The 16385-nt window shown below is 42.5% G+C and overlaps 1 protein-coding gene across 1 annotated transcript; it reads right to left on the bottom strand.

Annotated features, from left to right (window-relative positions):
- Positions 1–141: 141 nt before the first annotated feature.
- On the bottom strand, positions 142–15855 carry LOC119457684 (BRO1 domain-containing protein BROX-like). Its single transcript, XM_037719321.2, has 11 exons — positions 15628–15855; positions 14676–14879; positions 13148–13243; positions 12933–13005; positions 12259–12364; positions 10937–11026; positions 8109–8194; positions 7680–7761; positions 5317–5467; positions 3908–4076; positions 142–2990 (listed from the first exon to the last, which is right to left on the bottom strand). The coding sequence occupies exons 1-11, from the start codon at positions 15726–15728 to the stop codon at positions 2886–2888; spliced, it is 1263 nt and encodes a 420-aa protein (XP_037575249.1). The 5' UTR covers positions 15729–15855; the 3' UTR covers positions 142–2885.
- Positions 15856–16385: the final 530 nt, after the last annotated feature.

Below are 16385 nucleotides of genomic sequence, written 5' to 3'. Positions count from 1 at the left end.
TAGTCTTTAACAATATGACTTTACCATTCTACTAGATTAAGTAAAAATCTGCGTGTTTGGAGATCTTTGTGGGGGGAAATTGGTTCATACAATGATGCAAAAGTTACTGGTCAAAAGCATAGACAGGGAAAAGGCACAAGGTGCCGTAAGGCTGTAGAAGACAGCTTTTAACCCAGAACCTTCCAGAAATGCTTTGAAAACAAAAGCAAATGAACTGAATGAAACTGCATCCTGTCTTGGCATTTTATGTGCATTTACATCTCCATGCATTAGTATAGCAACTTTCCTACTTAATGAATCTTCGAACAGATGCAAATAACAAGAGACTAAACAGACATTTCTTCCAGACATTCTATGGTACAAGCGGTAAAGCACCTTTTATTGCCTGCCACAATGTACAAAAATAGCGTCTGCATAGTATGCACATCAACACAAAACACATGCTGCAAGCAGCTTTCAAGCCCTGTGCGATAGCATACCTCAGTGGCTCTTGAGAAGCACTCGGAAATTCTTTATCCAAACATGAAGGGAACCCTCCTTAGACAAAAAGGCTTGGTGTCTCCCAACACTAACTTTTCTAACAGTGGATTAAAACCAAACAAAGTAGGGCGCCTCACTAAGCTAAGGTGCGACGGTTCGAACAGGCATATCTCACAGCCTAAAAAAGCACGCATGAAAAGTTATAAACTCTGAAAGCCAAGACGTGCACAATTTTTCACAACACCAAAAGGCAAGTTGCAGAACAGGTAGTGCATAAAATACGGCATATAGTCAGATTGGCAGGACATATTTACAGTACACACCACTTCCATCTGCTGCAACACAACCAAGCAAAGTAAAATATGCATTATTCGTATTGAAAGCATATATTAGCTTTCATCTGACAACCTAGTCAGGATTACAGGTTAATTTGGCTGAAAATATTTCCAAACCACTAATAGTAGTATGGGGTTAATCGTGCTTTGTAGTACATATTGATTCTATGCGAAAATGCCAGCATTTTTTGACAAACTGCAAATATTATGCCCGTCTGAACACACATACATTCTTTGGGCCCATAATTATATAGTGCACACACCGGGACATTATACAAGGTACAAGAACAAGAAAGAAAAGAACTCTTGAGTAAATCTTGTAGAAATAGCATGAAGATTCTGCATGATCATATTTTATCACAGCCTAACAGTAACAGCAAAAATGTAAAAAGAAAAAAAAAAGAAGTTAAAATCTCAACTGCATACAAGCTTGGAAAAAATGTGTACCCTGCTGGCAGCACGCCCAGCTTTTCGCATGCTCCTGGTAATTGGAGCTCTTATTAAGCTAAATAACAAATTAGTTGGCTTTGCATTTATCTCATGTGAGCTACAAATGCTGAATTGTGGTATTCATTGCACCAACTTAGGTATAAAGCAAAAATGTAAACTAAAATAAAGCAATGATTTCCCTTAGAGGGGCCATGACATGGTCGTTCACCCATTCTGAGTTTATCATTGTGACTGAGAGTAAGAAGCCAATATGGTTATACCAACAAAAAAACTGGGCTCTTCTCAGCGCACGTTTGAACTCAAAATTTCGATTTGAAATAGCTGCCTCTAAACCCCTCCCACTGACAGTGAGTGCCATTTGTTGAGAGCACGCGCGCCCATTTCCTCCTGCATATTCACACTGATGTGAATCGCGTGTTGCGAACGCATCGAGACCCAGCGGGCCGTCACAGGGAAGGTACACTATGGCCTCTCCCAGTTTTCCCGTTACTCTTTCCTCTCCCAGACTCTCGGGAAAGGGAAAGGTATCCGGCCTGCGAGGAGGACATTCCCCTCGCGAAGGTAAAAACATATAAAAGAGCGTCCCCAGAGGAGACATTCTCTCTCTGGCTCCCCGACCTTGGACGTGAACCTTCCTATTTATATTACCTTTTAACAGCGTGGACCTTATTGCGCGCAGCAATAAATATTGTTAGAGCTGTTGCTGCTCATTGTCTTATTCACCCCAACACAACGTAGCTGCGATTAGCCGCTCTACAGGTTGGGAAGTACTACGGAATGACTGTATGTGGCTAGCTCCGGAGCGCACCTTCAGCCCTAGCCGCATGCAGAGCGTACCCTCCCACATTTTGGCATTGCTTGTGTGACGTCAAGCAGTGCGTGGTTACCAATGTGTCTGCTCTGAAATATTCTGAAGCCATGTGTGCACCATGCTGAACTCTCCTTGGTCCACATGCTCTGGCACCCAATGGTACAGCAAGCACATTGCTTTCGCATTGTGCTCACAATTATTTCACTCGCTTGATAAAAACAGTACCAACTAGAGAACGTCTGCAGAAACTATTTCACGCTTACCGGCATGACGTACATGCAGAAACAAAACCACGCACATTGCCCATGCAAAACACTCTTCATTTTGTTAGGTTGTCAGTGTTGCTAGGCAGCTGTATGGTTCAAATGCGATATAAAACATTTATGCAAATTTTATACCTCACCGAAAGTGATCAAATTTTGCCAGCTTGCTGTGGAACTTACTTGAATTAACGTGCAATGCATACTTCAAGCTCGGCGATTTGGTGTCATGGCCCCTTTAAGACACATTTGAAGTCTTCATATGTTTGTTCTACCTAGTGTTTCACTGTGTATGATTCCTTAGAAATCACTCGTATTAAAGGAACAAGAAGTTTGTGAGAGGTAATAAAAAAATGCCAAAGGGCTCTAAACGCACCACACCAATTACGCCGATTGAGCTGTCCAGGAGGATAGTGCATATGCTTGCATATAATAGGACCTCTGCTTAAGTGCTCATTTACAGAAACATGCATATATTAAACATCTCTATTTTACATAGCCAAGCAATGCACTGCTGGGCATTGGCCCTTGGGACCCAGGAATCCGGCTTCACTGTAAGACACATCCGCTTTCTGTTTTTGGGTCAGCAGAGGAGTGGGACGCAGTCTTCTCTTGCACTGCTGGGAGATCACCTTCAGCCTTGACAGCTGCCTTCTGTTGTTAACATCAGTGGAAAAAAAAAAGGCGGTTCATTAACGGCTTTCAAATGACCATCACAAGACTTGCGTGCACATAACACTTCTGGGTGTCACGTCTGTAGTTTTTACACATCGGAGTTAATAATCCCTTGCTTAAAATGCAGTGCATACATCTTAATGCACTTCTTACTGTACCTCGTGAAGCAAAATGGAGCACTAAGTGCAAATAGTCATACTAAAGAAGCATGGGAACGTAGATGTCTGAATGATTATCAGTGGTGGCAGTAAATGGTTTTCCTTTGTTGTTTTAGTAGTAATTGTTTTAGCACTAATTACACATACCAGGACTCTCTCAAAATCCTAGGTGTCATCTATAAAGACAGATGGTTGTGTTCCTGTTTCTGAAGTACTTTTAAACAATTTGTAAAACTAACAACATTTCTTTTTGCCACTTTACTGCTGCAAAAAAAGTAATAATAATAAAAATAAAAAGATGGAAGTAAATATTTATAGACAGAATAAACTGGCGCTTGATGGGCGGCCAGTGGTAACCTTTCAGCATTTTGAAGTGATGCCACAGGCACAAAGTTTTGATTGTGGCTACTGTTTGCATCAACTCACTCTAGTTCTATGAGTGCATTCCGGCCACATCCAAATTATGATATTAGCTGCATGGTGTGCCTTAACAATGAAAGCTGCTTGTATGTAGAGAAGGGTCTGCTGGCAACAGAATTTAAATGCAGCTTGCCCCTGCAATGTTGCTATACTAGGCATATCTACCTTCATAATCATACAGGACAGCTACAGCAGCAGCGTCTGTTCTACTGGACGTTTTTACCAGATGGCTAGGTTCCAACAATGCACGCAATTATAAAGGCTAAGGAGTCTTTTCTTGCATGCATAGGGTATCGCAGAGTGAACTGAGAGACTTACCGAGTTTGCAGGGTCGGGAGCGCTGCTGGACTGTACATAAAAAGCAGCGTAGACAACTGGAGTCCAGGCTTTGTCGTGAGTGGGCATCTGGAATTCCTCAGGGCTCACGAGGCCATACGTGGCCCGCATTTCCAGTTCTGGCGCGTCCTTGGGCACCTTTTGGTGGAATCTACAGGAACATTTGTATGGCAACACACCTTATTACACTGCTTGATCAATTCAGAGGCAAGGTGTCGTGCATTAGTTTTACGCAGTACTGTAGTATATAAAATTTGTTTATAACCTGCGTACTAACTGACCAAGACAGAAGCTATGTGCTGAAATCAATTCAAATTTCCAAGAATTTTTTGGTGTAGGCCAGTCATCATTTGTATGGTTTTGGCTTTACGGTCACAAAGCAACATTTACTCAGGATTAATTTTTACAACCTGAGGTACTTCAATGCGCCCTTAAATCAAAGTGCATGGACATTTTTCCATTTCATCCCTGCAAGAGCGTGGCCCCAGGAATTGCGGGTAAAATCCCTGTGCCCCTCTCCCCTTTACAAATGCACCCGCACCCGTAACCTTGCGTTTAACAGCAGAATGCCACAGTCACTCAGCCAACGATGAGCTTCCACTAATGTTATCTGGATGAAAAGTTGGAATGCATGCGGCTGCAGATGCAGTTTTCTTGACCTGATGCGAGTGTTAGTACTGTGCAAGTAGCTCCTTAACCTGAACAACTATTATTACTGATCACTGCATAGGGATACTTTATGCGAACGCGGGAAACTGTGTAAAAAAGTGATAGCATATTGCACTCCCCCATCTTCAAACTGGCACTAAAATAAGTCTTGCTACCCTGTCACTGAAGTGGGAACCAAAAACGAAGAAATTATTAAAGTGCAGTTCATTTCACTCAAGGCCAATTCTGCCTAAGAAACAAACAAAACTAAAGGCGGGTCAAAAAGGAAAATGGCAAGACAACTAGTTGACTTCCTTTCAATTCATATAACATTTTGTGTTTTACTCAGGTCACTGTTTACTCTTTTAGCTATTCCAAGCAGCCAATAAGAATGTCTTTTTTTCAAGAATTTTAATGCAGATGGTATTAAGAATACACAAAACAGTTTAGGCATAATTTATTAAAGAACTCTTAAATGCAAAGCTTCTTGTATATCGGGGCAACATTGTCTCAACATAAAATCGCTTTGAATGAAGCATGGAAGATGATACTAAAGACAATCCTTTTGTGAGAATAAGTCTGGTTAGTACTTCAGAATAGTGTTTGCCTGCTGGAAACCATTTGTGCTATGTGTCTGGTTAGTACTTCAAGTCTAACATAACATGCAGACAGAGACATATCCTAAACTCCCAGGGCATAAGATAACGACTGTTTTAGGAGGGTCTAGATGACTGGATGCTTACATGAAGCCATTCTCTCGCTCGCACTTCTCGAGTGTCCGCTTCACCAAGGGTGCAAGCTTGCGGAAGAAAAGGTGCTGGTCAATCTTAGCTGCAGAGCCAGGCCCCTTCATGGTACTGTACTGCCTGCAGATCTGCAGGGCATCCTGGTAGCCTGTGTAGTGGTATTCAGAGCAGAGCCGTGAGTTTTGATGGCTGTGGTCCTGCTATCACTCCTGCTTAGTTCTAGCAGTTGCTATCATTAGTTGCTATCATTCTGTCTTAGACGTTAATTGTGCTAGGAAGTGAAACATTACTTTGTGATGTTTCACTTTTGTAGTGCAACGTTATTGTGCACAAAATGTAATATTTCACTTTTGTGGCACAATGTTAACATCCAGCACAGGATGACAGCAAGCTGGGCTAGTCGGATACCATTCTTGGTGGCCGCATAAATCGCCTTTCTAAATCTGCCATATGTCGGACAATGTAGGAAGCAGGGTATATTGGTTCTTCCAGTCGAACCGCCCACTTTGTTATGCTCAAATTTCCCACACATTTCGAACATTGGAATGCAATCTATTTAATTGCCTCTTAATTTCTACGATTATAAATATATTATCGCAGATAACAACTATCTCTCCAGTGTGGGGAGGGCTTAGCGATGATAACAACTGTCAACGAGAGACTGCAAATAAAAATTATCACTGTGTACATCTTTTAAAACAAGAACAAAAAAGGGACATACAAAGGAAACAACACAAGTGCTTCATGTTCTTGTCCCTCTCTTTCTGCACTAAGAACTATCGAATATATTGTACCAAAAAGACTGCCCGGAACCCTTGACAAAAATAATCAAGCTGCCCCGTAACAATTTTCACATTTTCCTAAATTTCTTACGCAACACTGTTTGTCTGCCGTTACTGCAGGACGGCACGTGATTGACATGTGCATTGTGAGCCTCATGACTGGGTTTGCTGCAAGATTATAACATAAGGCGATAAAATAATGTATTTTGTGCGTGCATAAGTGAACCTTATTAACCCTTTGAAGGTTTTTGCCGTATCTGTACGGCGGCGGTTTTCTGTCCCGTAAGGTCTTTGCCGTACGGGTACGGTTTTGATCCTCTGTTTGAAATTTCGCGCCATAATGAGATGCATGCTCACCGGGAGGTGCTGCCACCTTTTAGGACTTACAAGAAGCGTTTGATATTTGTGCTACCTTCTTGCGGAGATAAACAGAACTGATTTCTAGTTTCAGCACGTGCGTCGCGCAGACTGCGGCAACACCCCTTTCGCGGTTTCGGTTTCGCCGCGTGATCGCAACGGAGGCGCGCGAAACGTTAGAAGGGGCGGTGGAAGTTGATTTCTACCTTTATTGGCGCTGCTCTTGGCTTGTTTATCACCGTCGCTCAAGAGGTATTCTCGCTCTCTGTGGCAATGCACTTTCGGTTCCGCCGCGTGATCGCAACGCAGGCGCGCGAAGCGAAACGTGAGTTTTCTTTCTGTCGGCACCGTCTTGCGGTGGCGCTGAAGTTGATTTCTATCTTGATTGGCGCTGTCTTAGCTTGTTTATCAGCGCCGGTCACGAGGTATTCTCGCTCTCTGCGGCAACGCGGTTTAGGTTCCGCCGAATGATCGCAACGGAGGCGCGCGGAACGTGAGTTTTCTCTTTGTCGGCACTTTCTTGCAGATGCGGCGGAAGCTGATTTCTACCTTGATTGGCGCTACCTTCATTGGCGCGATAAGGCGCTGTGCGTAGAACGATCAAGGAATACCACACTCTGAAATATTATTGAACATTTGGAGTTCTGAGTGATGCCAACATCAAAATACTGTTTCCAATTTTTTTTCACTATTTATTCCCGACTTTATACATTTTCTACATTCAATATCCGCAATAAAGTAATTTGACCATCTGGGAAAGTTTTTTTCAAAATAATTCGACCTTCAAAGGGTTAAGCCCCAGGCAGTCAAAATTAATCTGCAGCACTCTACTATGGTGCCTCTCTCATGGCACCCAGGTGTTGCTTTAGAACGCTAAACCCCATCAGTCAGCGAGGACGTGCTAGCTACAAACAGGGCAGAAAACAATTGACACACTTAATTTAGGCCTACAGCAACACTAAATAAAAGCAAACTGTGCAGCCTGAAGCATAAAGTCTAATAGAAGACAGGCCCAAAAGGCATTTACATGGATGTTAGTCAAATTACGTATGTGACGATGAATAAATATCCATTGATGTACCCAATATAGAAAACAGAAAACTCCAGTGGAGGGAAGAGAAAGGGGGTAGCTTTGCTGTCTCAAAGGACTACGGACACCTGAAGTGGAATAAGGCAGAGAGGGAGTGGCAGGGTTAGTGCAATAAATCCCAGGCTTCTTACACTTGTGGCTTTCCTGCAAGGCTCTGATTGCATCTCCACACTTCTCCTGTGCCAACAAGTTTTCTCCCGCGTAGCAGTAGGCCTGTAAGACAAGAGCATTCAATGCATGCACCTTTTAGTCTATAACAAGAAACAGGGGCCAAATACTCAAGACGTCGCCTGATGGAGGCTTAACAGAAAGTTGCTTGGTACGTTTAACACACAAGACTACTTGTACCAGATAACAAACCAAAGATGGTTGGAAAATCACAGCAAAAAAAAAAAAAAAAAAACAATTAGCACGACAAAATAGGACCACATAAAACGTAGGCCTGTATCATATGTCTGTATTATGAATTTCATTTTTCTGTCCCCATCCACTCAGCTGTGATGTTATCATCATGAACTTGACATACAAACAAGTGATGAGATTAGACATTTGGAACTTACATAGGAGAGATAAAAGACGGCCTTGAGAATGAGAAATTTCCTCCAACGTCCAAACTTCGATGCTTCAAGACTGGCAAGGGAATCCGCTGCATGAAAATCAAAACTACCGTGTCATGCTAGAAGGAACGATGATCGTGTCTTCTGACACTGTCCAAGCTCCAAGGGATAGTGAATTGATAATGTTGATAGTACGACTACCTGACCACTGCACTAACATACCACTAGTAGTCATCTACTGCCCTTTATACTAACACCATTGGAGTTTGCGTGTCACCAACAAACAAGTCACCAGCAAAATCAGCAGCACTACCATGAACTGTACATCTGTCACACTGGGGTGATCTGATGGTGCTTGCTTATCAGCTCAAGTGCATAAGTGCACAGGACCTGCTAGTCACATGACTTCTAGGAATAGCAATGAGCCTCAGTAATTATTTAAGTGTAACAATTACTATGCAGCATAACCAAAGTATCTCTCCAATCTTTTCATAACAGCACATCAATGTTGATCAGCCAATCGTTTGTCATCATACAATGGAGCTATGTGCCAAATAGGGTAAGAACACGTCTGTGTGCAGAACGCCGAGGCACACGTGCCATAACGTCTAACATTACTGTCGGTTCACTAACAAAGATGAGCAGCTGTCACGAACAGAAGAGGGGCCGTATTCTGAATTGATCACTTCTAGAGATATCACTTTCAACAGACACCAACTGGCTAAGCCAGCGGGGCAGATCTCCAGAATGTGATCAATAGAGTTGGGATTCCCAGGACATGTCCCAATATTAATGTTACTTAGTTATGTACATGCATCTACCAAACTACTCGCACCTGGTTTTCAACAACCTTGGGGTCCATAAATGTCACAAATTTATGTTGCCTGTCCCAGAAAATTACGGACTGTTCCAGTTGTTTATACCTGCTGTGGTGGCGTAGCAGCTTTAGCGTTGCACTGCTAAGCCCAAAGGTGTGGGATCACATCCCAGCGGCGGCGGCTGCATTTTGATGGGGGCGATATGCAAAAACGCCTGTGACCATGTATTGGGTGCACATTAAAGAACCCCAGTTGGTAAAATTAGTCCGGAGTTCCCCACTACGGCATGCCTCATAATCATATTGTGGTTCTTGCACATAAAACAACAGCATTTAATTAAATTTTAGAGGTTTTCTATAATGTTTACAGTGATTTAACAGACATGCATGTATTCGCTTAACCATTCAACAGCAGGTAACATTTAACCTGGCAGGGAGCACTAGTGGTTTCCTCTGCCTGTGTGCCGACAGCGTCCAAATCACTTGTGCTGTCAACTGTCTTTAATTTCTTCAAATTTCTAAGAACTGTGAAAGCACCACATTTATTTCATACGCACCATGTGCACTTTCAGGACAGCTCTTAAACTGAAAGGTTGACCTTATCCGCAACTAGATAGTTTCATTTCGATTCCAGGCACTCACCTACATCAGGGTGCGTAAGAGGTTTACCGTAAAACTATCAGACTATAGCATTTTGACACACAATACTTTGCATATTCTGTACAAAGCTCTACAATATGAGGATGTGAAGTCACTCAAGAGCAAACGATGGGGTTGGCTATCGAATCCAGCAAGGTCGCATCCAGTGAGCCCATGCGAGAAACAAAAGCAGCATCTGTTTGGGTTGCTCTCACTTCTTAGCTCCTTCCGTATGAATGTGATATGCGCTTGACATGTGCGGAGACACTTATGCGGCTTTGAGAACCATTGATAAGTATGGATTCATACCGAGCTCAACTGCGAGGCTGGAAACAGCAGGGATTGACATAAAAGCACAGCTTGAAACCTTAGATTATGATCCTGCTAAGGAAAAACATGCAAGGAAGTCTTACAATGGGTGGCTGCATTCGTCAAGAACAGGAAACGGTGATTACCACTTGGATGTAAAATGTGCTTTCAGGTTTTTACTTTTTGTCTGTGTCGAAGTGGAGCTGTTGTCCTCGAGCTGACTTTAAATAATGTTTGAAAGGAAAAAGATACAGTTTGAGTGAGCAGTCTCTTGAGATGTTCTTGACAATTTTTTTTTTTTTCAATGCTTAAGAATGAAGCAGCATTTGTTTTGGTGGACTGAGATAGCTGCTCATGATAAACATTCTGATGCTAATAAAAACAAACAACTTATTTTGGTGCTCCATGCACTGTCCCTGAACAAGTCCAGATTTTAGTAATGTTCCTGTCCAGGTTTTCCGAACATTAGTGACCAACCAGCATTATGGTCCCAGAATGGAAGCAAACCATTTGCAATGTGTCAGCGGTATGGTACAGTCTATGTCATCTCTGTGCATCAGTGCACATGCCTATTGACTGATGGGCCTATAACACCGACAGATGAGCCAGTACTGCAATGCATTCAGCGCAACAACCCAGCGAACAACGGCACTGCTGTGTACCTTGCATACTTATCACAACCTCATTCAACACCACATAACACAGTTTCTGATCATCTCAACTGTTTTTAACGCGACAGCCAATTCTTTATACTATTGGGTGCTATAGCAGTACTCTTACAATTTCTAATAATCTCAGTACACCAAATTGCATACTCTATAGCCACTGCAGCTTTCGCATGTATAAGCACTACCAATAGTAATACAAACAATAATATGCCTTGTATGCAAACACATATTGTCACAGAGTTCTGTCAGCATGTTTCAACATATGGTACCAGCTTGATCAACTAACCGGTGCTCGACCAGTGCCATTAAAAAAAACTGAACAGCTGTACAGCCTGTTCGAAACAAATAAGCAGCACTTACAACAGGATAGTGAGCTTTATTTATGGCTCCAGCCTTACCTGCCGAAGTGTACATCTTTGATGTCTCGTGAGCAAGAGCAGAGATGAGTCCTGGGGCGTGCTTCATCTCAATGGCTCGGCCAATGGTCACTGCAATAGCAGCATTGCAAAGGTGTCGTAACTAGTCCTAATACCAAACCAAAGATCCAGCACTATTCATGCTAGAAACTAAGGCTGATAAAGCAAACACAGTTAGCTTTCAACATGCACAATTGCCATATCACTGTGCGTACATATCATACACTGGGAAGGAAACTAGCCTAATGCTTTGCAAGATGAAGTTACCCACAAAACTAGCTCATAACATTTTTGGGAACTCAGGTCCAACTATGACATTCAAAGCATCACAAGCAAGAAATACTAATGATAGTAAACAGTTGTTTTGTAAGGAAATATTACAATCATTTTTGCATGTATTCATTGCTAAAATATAGATGAAGGAAGAGTAAGATTATAATTCTGGAACAGTGTCTGTCTGTGGAAAAAAGTCGCAGTGTTAACCGAAAGGTGATGCATTGATAGTGATAGAAAAGTATTAGACAATTACACAAAGTAATGCTTGTAGATTTATGGGCTGTACAAATTGCAGTAAATATTCGCTTGCTAACAAAACAAGCATAGTGCACAGTAATGGGTCACATATTTATTCTTGTATTTCTAATGTTGAAGCACGCTTGTGCGGAAAGAAAAAGAGATAAGAAAGAGAAGACTGCAGGAGTGTTTACATAACACGTGTAGCCTGAGATCAGGGGTGTGTTTCTTTCTTTTTTAACACCCAAGTCTACTATACGTACTAATTTGCCTTCTATGGTACTTCGACTAAAACTTGAGATTCAACACTCCGTGTGTTCGCTTTGATTATTTCCGTAGCCTTTCTGTCACTCTACAGTTAATCATGAACCGACACTGACATTTAGTTCTCCTGGGAGTGAATCATACCGATACGCATCCTTATAATTCTGGAACAGTGTCTGTCTATGGAAACAAATAAGCATGCTGGCTGCTTTAATCTTCTTTAATCATTCACAGTATCAATGTGCACCAGTGAGCAAAAGTATACAGACCACAGGGTTGCCGAAAAAACTGAATTTCTTCGTAATTGACGAGTACACTGGAAAGTTCGCAATGCCAAGTTTGGACTGCAGTCCTCAATTTCAAGTTTCATTCGCAGGCAGTTGAAAAAAATCGGCTTTTTCGCGCAATCCCTGGCCCGTATACTTTTGCTCGCGGGTGTACATTGGGAGCAAGGTAACTGCGCAAATAAAAAGGAGTACTAAAACAATTCACAAATAAATTATTGTGAAACATGCACACCACGATACCTTCCTGTGCTTCAGCAGTGCACTGGTTGATGTAGGCAGTTGACACTCGTGAGTCCAGATCTGATCCTGGCACTGGCTGCTCCCTGAGTTGTCCTACGTACTTGTCCTGGTCCAAATAAGAATGGCATGTAGTCGAGCAAAGGCCACTACTCACGCAGACATTGTATAGCTATCTTTCCACTTTTCTTTTTTTCCACAAGATGTTTGCAATTGCCAAAATATATTTTCAAAAAAATGCTAAATACTTGTGCCAGTCAGCAGATTTGTACAAGACAAGCAGCTTCAAGGACGGGCAGCTTCGGCTATATTTTACATGCTTCTGGTATGACTGGCTGAGGTTGCTGTTAACCGCAGCTTATGGAGTAGTAAAATGAGTGTTGCTCTACTCAGTTGGCTGTGTAATATGAAACTTCAAGAAGCCAGACAAAACAGCTCTAAAAAGACGTCAAGTCATAGCATTTTCTATCTGGCTCAACGTTGTCATGTAGTCCTTTGTGCAAGCAGCCGAAGAGAAATACGGAAAACAGTGCTGGCATATGACACACCTTTACACCACACTTCTGGTATGAAAAGCAAGTGCATGAAAGCCTGGAGCGACGATTTACACCTTGTCTGGAGTTATACTCGGGTACAAATGAACCTCTGTTATAGCTTAGGAGCAAAGCTGCAGTCACCTTCATTGCACTGAAGTAGCCAGCAGCTTTCCTGAGACACTTGTGGACATCCTTTGCTTCATCCATGTTGATGCTGGAACAAGTGCATCTGATGTCTCAGCTTGTCAACGCCAAAAAATTCCATCATGACTCCTGCATCTGAACTAAATATTTACGCAGGAGCTGAAAACTCTGTTTGTGACACTCTGAGATTGGTACAGGAAGGGTAGGCTTACTCCTCCTTGGCGGCAATGGACGACGCATGCTTCATATGCCAAATCCCCACATTTTGGCAGATTGAGACCAGCTCAAAGACTGCATCCGACTGCACACTGCACAGGAGGGAAACACCACAGACATGCCGATATTGCATCAAACATATTCATTTATTTATTAATTCACTTCAATTATCCTCTTGGCCCTGAGACCATTATAGCATTGGTGTAGTTGCTAAGCAACAGAAGGACTGACTGAGAAAATTTAAGTACAACCACGTGCATAAACTGACAACGAAGACAGAGGAAGCACAGCGGAAATTACTGTTACATTAATGGAAGTGTTGAAATACTCCCCCCGAATTACAAAACCACATACCAACTTTTTTTTTTTTTTTTTTTTCCACGCTGCACAAAGTTTGCAGTGCACACGCACTAGCTACCCTGCCTCAGAACAACGAAGTTTAGATCCTGTTGGCTTAAGTGAACTCCAGTGATCTATAGTTCATTTCACAAGCTGCATGCAGTACTGTGGACGCTACACGGTTTTCAACCAACCGCCCCATGAGCGCGCCTAACTCTGATTTAGTAACTGACTGACATTGTGGCATTGACATTGTTGTGCCTATAGCTAATGGAAGTTGTGATGTCGACAGAGCTTTCTCTCAGCTGAGATACGTTCAAAGATCGGACAGTTCTCGGATGGAGACTGACATGTTGCGCATGCAGTTTATAATATATGTTAACAAGGATGTGTAAAAAATCGATGACCAGCTTTTCGTGAATAAAATGTTTTATTTGCTTGAAGTTAACAATGCTCTTTGCTGTCATTATTACTTATTAATTTCCAAGCAAACGCCGAACTTTGGAGTATTTACTAGAAAACCCTGATGTCCCCCCGATTACCAGCTTGAAACAGATCGCTAGTTTTAACGCGTGAGCGTTAAGGAGCTCGTGATAAAAAAAAAAAAAAAAAACACGACTGTAATGTTTTACTTGGTACATTTGTAAATTTAACCTGAAAAAAACCTAATTTTCCCCCAATTAGCGGCTTGAAAAATAGCACCCGATTTTTAGAATTTAAAAAAATATAAAACCCAAAAACTAACAACCCTAAATATATGCGACGTCGGTTTAACACCGCCCACCACCGGAGACATTCTAAAGGATTTTTTTTTTTTTTTTTCTTGCGTTCGAGACTGGCACGCACCCCGTGACCCAAGTTGGTACGACGGTTCGTTTCGAACCCTGCTCCCTCAGCACAGTAGTTCGATGCTCTACCGATTAGACCACGGGCTACCCAGCGACCAAAGTTGGCATGAAAGAGGTTAGACACGGATGGGCGGACGGATGGACAGACAGACCGCAAACTGTGTGAAGATCCCAAAGAATACCAATAGCCTTAAAATACATAAAGGAACGGGGACAATTTATGGGATGCGTAACTGTGGATGCGTAATTGAACAGTTTCTTACTCATAGCAAAAAGCAGATAATGTAAGTAAGGCAAATCATGCAAAATCATACTTTACTGACATATCAAAACTCACAGTGGTGTTTGTCCCAGCATGGTCTGGGTCCAGCGAAACCTTGTGGTGTTTCTCAGCTTGCTCTCCCCTCCCTTTTCGTCGGGGGCCAGGATCATGCCAGCAAAGAGTGCCAGGTAAGTGTTCAGGGCCGTTTCAATTGTGCCGATGTCATTTAAAGGGTCTGTCAGCAAGTCGAGTAGGTGGTTTCTGGCCAGACGCAGGTCACTGTAATCGGGCAGTATAATGCACAATTGCCAGTCAAACATTAAATGGTAAGGTGGAATCCATAAGCAAAGCACTTCAGCAGGCTAGCAGTGCAAACTGAATTTTATAAACTTCTCATCACAAAGTGCTAAGCTTTTCGGAAAAGCAAGACGACTGTTGCTGTCTCCAAACAACACCGCCAAGCTGCTCATTAGCTTTGAACAGCGCGCCGTTTTGCCAGACAACTTGCAAACAAGCGAAAGTGGCGATATGTGCAAAACTCTACTTCCTATTATGGAATAGCCAATCAATCACCGAGACAGTCGCTTAAGATTCAAGCTAGGTGTACCAGACACTGACGACGATAACAAGCTGGGCATTGACTACGACACGCGGGTTTTCACGGTTGAGAAGTTTACCGGGTCGTTGTCAGTGAAAGCGAGCTCCCAGATTGGGGGTTCATTATTACTTTGCTGCTAATATCGGCTCTTTCTAAGCTGAAAAATTACCTAAATTTCTCGCCAATTAGGATCGCGAAATGCTAGTTGACGCAGCGTCAAGGCTGACGCGTTTGCGTCATTTGTGGATAGAGTTACCGAAGCGCTTGTTTCGTGCAGCTAAGGCATTGGGATTCGTGTTGTTTCGCCTCCGTGACAACATTGTTTTCCGGAATGAAAGCATGCGTATTTCAAGCTCATTTGCGATTTCGGTGTTTCGATCACGGTTCAGCACTCCAAAGCACCGGATGCACAGCTGTGGGCGAGCTAACCTGCAGAGCTTCAGTGCTTGGCTGTCCATGGCAAGCATTTTGAGGTCAAAGTTGACAATGCCGGTGGCTTTCAAAGGGTTTCGATGAAACCAGAAGGCCATGGTGGCTCCAGAAAATGTCCTGGGCGCAAAAGATAAGAGATTTACACAATTCACACGCACGGAGTCCCACCAGCCTAAAAATGCACAGCACAAACCAAAACAACCCAACCGACAAGCGCGTCACAGCTCGTCTGTCTTAAGAAAAACAAAAAGTAAGTTTTGTAATTTCTAATTTTTATAAAAGCTATAATTTTAATCTAAATTGTCAACAAATAACTACGCACCCCGCAGAAGTTCTTGCGCGTACTGTGAAAATGTTAATAAAAAAATAATAGTACATTAACGCGCTCTAGCGGAGTTGCTTGGGTGCTACGGAATCTTTCCGTCCTTCCATTTCCATTCAATGCTTTTACTAGCTTTTACGGTCAGCTGTGGTGCTTGACGTATAACCGTGCTGTGGAATTTCACGTTCGCGTGCGATGGGACCTCGAAAATGAATTGTATTCGGCAGTTATAACTACACACTTCTTTAATATCTCTTTGTAATGGGAGGCACGATCATTCGCGCAACTTCTTTTGGCGCAGTTTGTCTCGCAAACGTTCGCCGTCTACCATGCATAGTACATTTGCGCTTCGCACTTGTGTTTACTATTGTACAATCGCAGTTCTCGACAATGTGTGCAACAAAAAATTCTTGAAATAAATTACTGATTTCAT

Source organism: Dermacentor silvarum, chromosome 7 (assembly GCF_013339745.2).
Source record: "Dermacentor silvarum isolate Dsil-2018 chromosome 7, BIME_Dsil_1.4, whole genome shotgun sequence".
NCBI classification, from domain to species: Eukaryota; Metazoa; Arthropoda; class Arachnida; order Ixodida; family Ixodidae; genus Dermacentor; species Dermacentor silvarum.
The sequence above is the reverse complement of the archived record's forward strand: the minus strand, read 5'-3'. Positions and strand labels throughout refer to the sequence as shown.